The sequence below is a fragment of the Lathyrus oleraceus genome, chromosome 7, assembly GCF_024323335.1.
Source record: "Lathyrus oleraceus cultivar Zhongwan6 chromosome 7, CAAS_Psat_ZW6_1.0, whole genome shotgun sequence".
In the NCBI taxonomy this organism is placed as follows: domain Eukaryota; kingdom Viridiplantae; phylum Streptophyta; class Magnoliopsida; order Fabales; family Fabaceae; genus Lathyrus; species Lathyrus oleraceus.
This window is the reverse complement of record NC_066585.1, coordinates 243477149-243484736: the sequence shown is the minus strand read 5'-3', so window position 1 is coordinate 243484736 and position 7588 is coordinate 243477149. Positions and strand designations below refer to the sequence as shown.

Sequence of the window (7588 nt, the reverse complement as noted above, 5' to 3'; positions counted from 1 at the left end):
GCCAATCATAACTCTCGCCATCGTCTAAAATTGTCAATGTGGTTTCGTCAAACCTTTTTCTCAATCAAATCTAAGATACTTAAATCTTATTTAAGACTCTTTCAATAAAGGTGGAAATGGAACATGGTGTATACCATGCACTCCTGAGGTTAAGATTCGAGACGTATGCCTCGCCAATCTTAACTCTCGCCATCGTCTAAAATTGTCAATGCGGTTTCTTCAAACCCTTTCTCAATCAAATTCCAAAATACCTAATCCCTATCTTAACCTCTTTAATAAAGATGGAAATGGAACATGGTGTATACCATGCACTCCTGAGGCTAGGATTCGAGATGTATATCTCGCTCATCCAAGTCCTCGCCATCACTCAAAATACCTCCAACCAATCAAACTTTTTTCTCGCCGCCGTGCGACTAATCAAAGAACCTTTTTCATAAATGAAAGATATATTGTCTTAAGTGATACAAAACAATGTTTCGGCCACGATTGTTGAGTAGAGATAAATGACGCTTTTCCGAATGTAGATTTATAAATCCGTTCGATGTGTGGTATGCGTTCACTCCTCATCTGTTTTGGGTAAAACAATGTTCTCGTCGATTAATACAATATAGCTTTCGCTAAAATCGACCAACAAACAAACATTTTTCTACCCAGAACTACGTAAGCCTTGATTTCTCTTTTGAGATACGTAGGAGCAGGATTTTTAAATCTTGTCAGGCCCACTAATAAAAAACTTAGGTTTAGTCCTTCGTTAAAAAAAATCCAAAAACATTTCTTCTCTCTTTTATTCATTCTTTCCCACCTAATAAACTGAAAAGCCTAACATTTCAAACTAACATTAACGCACACAACTGACCTAATGGTTCCCGTTGAGTACAACGGACGTGAGGGGTGCTAATACCTTCCCCTTGCGTAATCGACTCCCGAACCCTGATATTGGTTGCGATGACCATATCTTATCCTTTCTTTTGTCTTGGGTTTTATCGATATTTCCCCTTTCCTTTTTAGGAATAAATAAAGTTCGGTGGCGACTCTGTTCAGTCCATCATTGCGAGCGTGCTATCGCGTTTCGCTTTGAAGTCGTATCCCCATTTTTTTCGAGGTGCGACACCAATGTCTTTCAAACTACATTTTGAAGGTTGTTTTAGAAAATGCTAAAGACACATTTATAAATGTTGAAACTTGAAAATCAACATTTTCATAATGAACCCAAAACACGACCCACCAACGAACGAATCCACACCGAGAAACCACCAAGTCTGGTATTGGTTAATCACCTATAAATCAAACTAGATGCCCAAGGACAACTCGATGCTCATGCCCGATCTAACCACCCTAGAAATCCACTTTTGGTATCAATCCGATTTCAATTGGCCTCTGCCGCCACACATCACCCCCGACTCTAACGTAGTTCGTCAACCTTTTTCTAAATTATTAATTTACTGTAACTTTGAGTTTTTGATAGGGTTGTAATATGATTTTTTTCTCTTCATCAATTAAGATTTTAAAGCATAATTCTACAATTCTTAAGTGAATTTTCTTCTCTTCATTAATTTATTGAATAAAAAAGAAAAAAGAAAAAGAAAAATTAATGTAGTATAGGAGTTACAATCTCTTTTTGGTATAATATGATGAGTTGATCCCATAATAATAGAAAAATGTGTCTAGAGAATAAAATAGGATCGTGTGAGTTCCATGTCTTTGGACCAATCCAATCCATTAGATGAATCTGATGATACACATTTGTGCCACGTGTGCAATTTTATTATATAAAAAAATATACACGCATACCAGTAGGATTATAAACACCTGATTCATCCGAGGGACTAGACTGATCGAAAGAATCAACTAATTTGGAATGAAGAAGATAGTAGGAAGTAACGCTGCTTTGACTAATTACAGAAAAGAAGAATAAAAAAGAAACCATCTCATCCATTCCAAATCAACTTCCGTTTTCTCACTCTCCATTGACGCTCTCCAGATTCATCTCTATATTCCTCACGCTGCTCATATACAGGGTTGTTCTTCATCTCCCTAATTTCATCTTTTCCTATTTTAACTCATTTATATTAGCTACTGTTTATCACTTTCTTGCATGAATTAATTCCTGATCAATTTTAAATGATTACACTAATTAGATTTCTAATTCATAATAAATTAATAGATTAAAGAGAATCATCAAAATTAGCAGTTTTGTCAAAGTTTTGTAAGACCTTAATTTTTATACATCTCATTTACCTATCAAATGATTTTTAATTGATGTTAAATTTTATATAAATGATATATATGATAATAAGTTTCGATCCAACAATGAATTTTGAAGAGTTATCGAATCTCTAATGTTACTGAGTTTAATACTTTGGTGACATTTGATCCGGATTCTTTATATTAATATGTCTGTTAGTCCATATGCCTTGTTTTCTTCACTTCATGTCTATCATTTATGAGCAATCATATCAATTATTTAATTTTTCCTTGTGTTTCAGACTTGTTTCAGTTTCACAGCAACTTGGTTTTGGCTTTTACAGTTGCAATGGCATTGGCTTGCAATAGCCTCCAAAGCAGCTCTTCTTCACCAAAGATGAGATGGAAATATGATGTGTTTGTGAGCTTTAGAGGAGACACTCGCAACAATTTCACCGATCACCTCTTTGGCGCTCTTCATAAGAAAGCTATTATTACCTTCCGGGATGATACAAAGCTCAAGAAAGGGGAAGATATATCACTTGAGCTTCTACAAGCTATTGAAGGATCCCAAATTTTGATTGTTATTTTCTCAACAAACTATGCTTCTTCCACATGGTGCTTGCAAGAACTAGCAAAAATTGCTGCATGCATTGAAGTTCCAGGACAATCTGTTCTACCTATTTTCTTTGATGTCAGTCCTTCTGAGGTACGAAAGCAATGCGGAGATTATGAAAAAGCCTTTCAAGGGCATGAAGAAAGATTCAAAGCAACTTTAGAGAAAGTGCAAAGATGGAGAGGAGCTCTAACACAAGTAGCCAATCTCTCTGGTTGGGAAGTAAGGGATAAGTAAGTACTCTTTTCTATCTTTGCAACAAGTTGAACTATTCAATTAATTCAAAAGAGTACATAATATTTTCTAGTTTTTTTTTGTTTAGAGCTGTCATGTGATGATTTGGTATTTCTTTCCTCTGGTCTTTTAGGCCACAATATGCAGTGATTGGAGAAATTACTAAAAAGGTAACATGCTTATTGGGAAATAAATCTTCGACTTTACCTAGGGATATAGTTGGGATGCCCTCCAGAGTGGAAGAATTAGAAAACCATCTGAATTTGGACTCAAATGATGATGATGTTCGAGTAATAGGGATTTGTGGAATGGGTGGAATAGGAAAGACGACTCTTGCTACTGCTTTGTATGCTAGAATCTCTAATCAATTTGATGCTTGCTGCTTTATTGATGATGTAAGTAAAATTTATGGAGATCATGGCCCAATTGGAGTACAAAAGCAACTTCTGCGTCAAACTCTAAATGAAGAAAATCTTCAAATATGCAATCTTCCTATGGCTTCTAATTTGATTCGAACTAGGCTATCTCGATTAAAATCCCTTGTTGTTCTTGATAATGTGGATGAAGTTGAACAACTGGATAGATTGGATATGAGACGAGAATGGCTAGGCAGAGGGAGTAGAATAATCATAATTTCTAGAAATGGGCACATCTTGACAGAGCATGGAGTAGATGAAGTATACAGAGTTCGACTCTTGGATCGTAAATGTGCCCTTCAATTGTTTTGCCAGAAAGCTTTCAAAAGTGATGACATCATGAGTGGTTACATATACTTGACAAAAGAAGTACTAGCATATGCCAATGGCCTTCCACTCGCAATTAAAGTGTTAGGCTCGTTTCTGTATGGTCGAGATGTGTCTGAGTGGAGAAGTGCATTGTCAAGATTAAGAGAGAACCCAAGGACAGATATTATGAATGTACTCCGAATTAGTTTTGATGGACTAGAGGATACAGAAAAGGACATATTTCTTGATATTGCTTGTTTCTTTCATAGAAACCCGAAGAGACACGTGAAGAAAATTTTAGATTTTCGTGGATTTCATCCTGAAATTGGTTTAAAAGTTCTCGTTGATAAATCATTCATAACTTACAAGAAACAGATAATTTGCATGCATGATTTGTTTAGAGAACTGGGAAAGAGTATCGTTAGAGAAAAATCACCCAAAGAACCAAGAAAGTGGAACAGGGTGTGGGACTACAAAGACGTCCACAATGTTATCTCAGAAAACATGGTAACATAGTTATTGAAATAAAACAATTGCTTGCCATTTTTTCCACAATCGATTAATAAATTTGAAGTATCTATACTCTTTAATTTCATTTGCAATACTGTAGGCAACAGAAAACCTTGAAGCCATGATGATGGAGTATGATTCAGCACATGATATAGAAATACAACAGATGACAACATTGAGGGCCGAAGCTTTAGCACAAATGAGTCGCCTTAAATTGCTCAAGTTGTTGATGTTTAATTTCTCAGGAAGTCTCAATTTTCTCTCAAGTGAATTGGGGTATCTATATTGGGATAAATATCCTTTCACTAGTTTGCCATCAAGTTTTCAGGCGTATAAACTTGTTGAACTGACCCTACGTCATAGCAACATTAGGAAACTATGGGAAGGCACAAAGGTACTATAGAAATGGTTATGAGTCATTGCTTTTCATTTTTTGATGAACACACAAAGTTTTTATCTCACAATATTTATTTATACTTTCAGTGCAGTTAGTTAAAGAAATGAACTAAAGTTAAAGTATGATTTTGAATTTGCCTCTTTCTGTTTTCATTGCCTGCAGTCTCTACCTAATTTGACACGTATTGATCTCAGTTGCTCAAAAAATCTTAATATGATGCCAAATTTTGAGGAGACTCCAAATCTTGAGAGCCTAGATCTTGTAGGATGTATAAAACTCGTGAAGATTGATCCATCCATTGGTACATTAAGGAGGCTTTCCAGATTAAATTTGAAAAATTGTACAAATTTGGTCAGTATTCCTAACAACATTTTTGGTCTGAATTCTCTCGAACATTTAGATCTCTCAGGCTGTCCAAACTTATTTAAGAATCTGTTAGATATACAAAGCCAAATAGAACATCCGGAGATGCTTGATAACAAGGAAATCAGTACCCAATACCAACCAACATCCTTCATCTACAAATTTCTAAAGCCGCACTTTCGATATTTGACTTTTCAAAAACCTGAAGATTCAGTTGGTTTATTGTTGCCTTCATTGTCTCGTTTGTCATGTTTGCAATATCTTGACCTGAGTTTCTGCAATCTTTTTCAAATCCCTTATGCAATTGGGTTGTTACATTGCTTAGAAACCCTATATTTGGGGGGAAACAATTTTGTGACACTACCTTCTAGCTTGAAAGAACTTTCCAAACTTAAACAATTAAACTTGCAGCACTGTAAGCGCCTGAAATATTTTCCTGAGCTCCCATCAAAAACTGTTTTGCCAGTAAGAAAAACATGTTTTGGTAGATATTCAGCTGGGTTATATATATTTGACTGCCCCAGTTTAGTTGAGATGGAAAGCTATTTTGGAATTGCTTTTTCTTGGATGATACAACTTCTTCAGGTCACTACTCCATCATTTTTCCTTTTGTCTGTATTTATATATTTGTTTTTATGTGATTGAACCAATATATTTGATACCAGGTTCACATGCAATCCGAGATCCCAAGGACAGACATTACAATTGTTATTCCCAAAACTCAAATTCCAAAGTGGTTCTCCAAACAAAGTGTAGGCAGTTCAATAAGCATCGATCCATCATCCATTATGCATGACAAGAATTTGATAGGCATCGCTTGCTGCTTAACATTTGTAGCGCATGATAATCCTACTAATTTAAAGGAAGAACTGTCACCTTATATTGGGTTGGGTTTTAAACTTACACAGAGTGGGATCTATCGAATTATTCCCATACATTTTGAAAAAGATCTGGTCACAGTTGATTTAGATCACCTGTTGCTAATTTTTTTCAGTAGGGAGGAATTTATTGATTTGGTAAGTCGTGCAACAGATGGATGGGATGATATTAGTGGTATTGAATTGAGTGCTACAGTTGGTCAGCCCTTTGGTTTGCACTTGGAAGTAAAAAATTGTGGTTATCGTTGGATATTTAAGGAGGATCTGGAAGAATTAAACCCACAAAAGATGTACAAGGGAAATTCGTCAGTTCAGCCATATTATTGAGCCGATTGATGAAAAACTCTGAAATTCAGTAGAATTAGTTTGATATTTTCTTTTTTAAAGATGATTTTTTGTTAGTTTTCTTTTTATCTAGTGTCAATATTTATGTACATTGTTATAGTGATAACAATGAACATGTTTTGATCATTGATTCTCTTTAATGAGATATTGCTAAATGCCAAAGTTTTGGATATATTAATGGCAATGTTAAGTTGAAGTTATTGGTGGTCTAGCTCTTCTAAATCACCTGACCATTTTTTGCCTCAAGTACAAACTATAAAAATATCAAAATACCCTTTTCAAAAACAAATATATCCACCAATCCTTCATGTTTGACCTTTGTAATGATTAGATCGTTTTTGTTATTTTTGTCCGCAATAGTCATTTAAGTTACAAAATATTTACAACATTGAACACAAAATATCAATTTATTAATGATAAATGCTAATGTATTAATTAAGTTAGTAACATGGACATCAAACACTATTTAATGTCCATGGGAACACTTATTGACTCATCATCTTCATCCTCCAAACCATTATTTTAAAAACCTAAATAATTTACCATAAATTAAAAAGAAAATAGTTGATGTCATGAATTCAAGGACATTTTTGTTTTAGGTTTAAAAAATTGATTTTTCTTAATTTTTAAAAAATAATTTTCAAAATATTTCAATATTTTTTAAAATTTAAAGATTAGTTTTGAGAACTTTTTTCCAAAATAACCAACTTTGTGAAGAGGCGCCAATGTGTGTGGCGCATGACCCTCCAAGAGGATGGGCCAATGCATCTGGCGCCTGAGTGTTGCTTGTGAAAAGAAAATTTAATTTTGCAACCAACAAGAATCAAACACACAACCTTTTGTTCAAAGTCAAACACATTACCATTGCACCACACACCCTTCATGTTAACTATCTACGTTCATATTTGATATGTCGAATGAATATTATCTATATTTTATATTTAATGTTATAATATAAAATTGCGATGATACTCTTAAGAAATTAAAATGCAAATATTAAATAATATTCTTAACTTATATATTTTAAAACAATGATAAAATTAAATTAAATATATATTTAGTTAATTTAAAATTTTAAAATAGATATAAAAGTTCTAAGTGAAAATAATTAAGACAAATATATAATGATAAAACAAATTAATCTACTGTAATTATACATTATTTTAAAACTAAGTGAAAAAAATTTCAACTAAGTTTTAGTAATTTATTAATCTACTGTAATTATACACGGTATATTAAATATATGATGAAATAAATTAACATGAAGGGTTTGTGGTGCAATGGGACGGATTCAAGGTGACCGCTAATGTTCCTATTATCTGATCCTTCCCCATAT

At 33.8% G+C, this 7588-nt stretch overlaps 1 protein-coding gene across 2 annotated transcripts; it reads left to right on the top strand.

The window, feature by feature from the left end:
• The first annotated feature begins 1822 nt into the window (after positions 1-1822).
• LOC127106905 (disease resistance protein RUN1) lies at positions 1823-6452 on the top strand. Of its 2 annotated transcripts, none has more exons than XM_051044196.1 (6): positions 1823-2018; positions 2529-3033; positions 3168-4266; positions 4370-4663; positions 4829-5614; positions 5695-6452. In XM_051044196.1, the coding sequence occupies exons 2-6, from the start codon at positions 2534-2536 to the stop codon at positions 6232-6234; spliced, it is 3219 nt and encodes a 1072-aa protein (XP_050900153.1). In that variant the 5' UTR covers positions 1823-2018; positions 2529-2533; the 3' UTR covers positions 6235-6452. The 2 variants fall into 2 exon arrangements, with proteins under 2 accessions (XP_050900153.1, XP_050900152.1); XM_051044195.1 differs by having other exon boundaries at positions 2487-3033.
• The last annotated feature ends 1136 nt before the right edge of the window (positions 6453-7588 follow it).

What these genes read in the sequence shown, in the direction of transcription:
- LOC127106905 (XM_051044196.1), top strand. Translation starts at nt 2,534, where the DNA reads ATGGCATTGGCTTGCAATAGCCTCCAAAGCAGCTCTTCTTCACCAAAG. An exon ending in ATGTTATCTCAGAAAACATG is followed by an intron (nt 4,267 to 4,369) that starts GTAACATAGTTA and finishes GCAATACTGTAG; the next exon opens with GCAACAGAAAACCTTGAAGC. An exon ending in AACTATGGGAAGGCACAAAG is followed by an intron (nt 4,664 to 4,828) that starts GTACTATAGAAA and finishes CATTGCCTGCAG; the next exon opens with TCTCTACCTAATTTGACACG.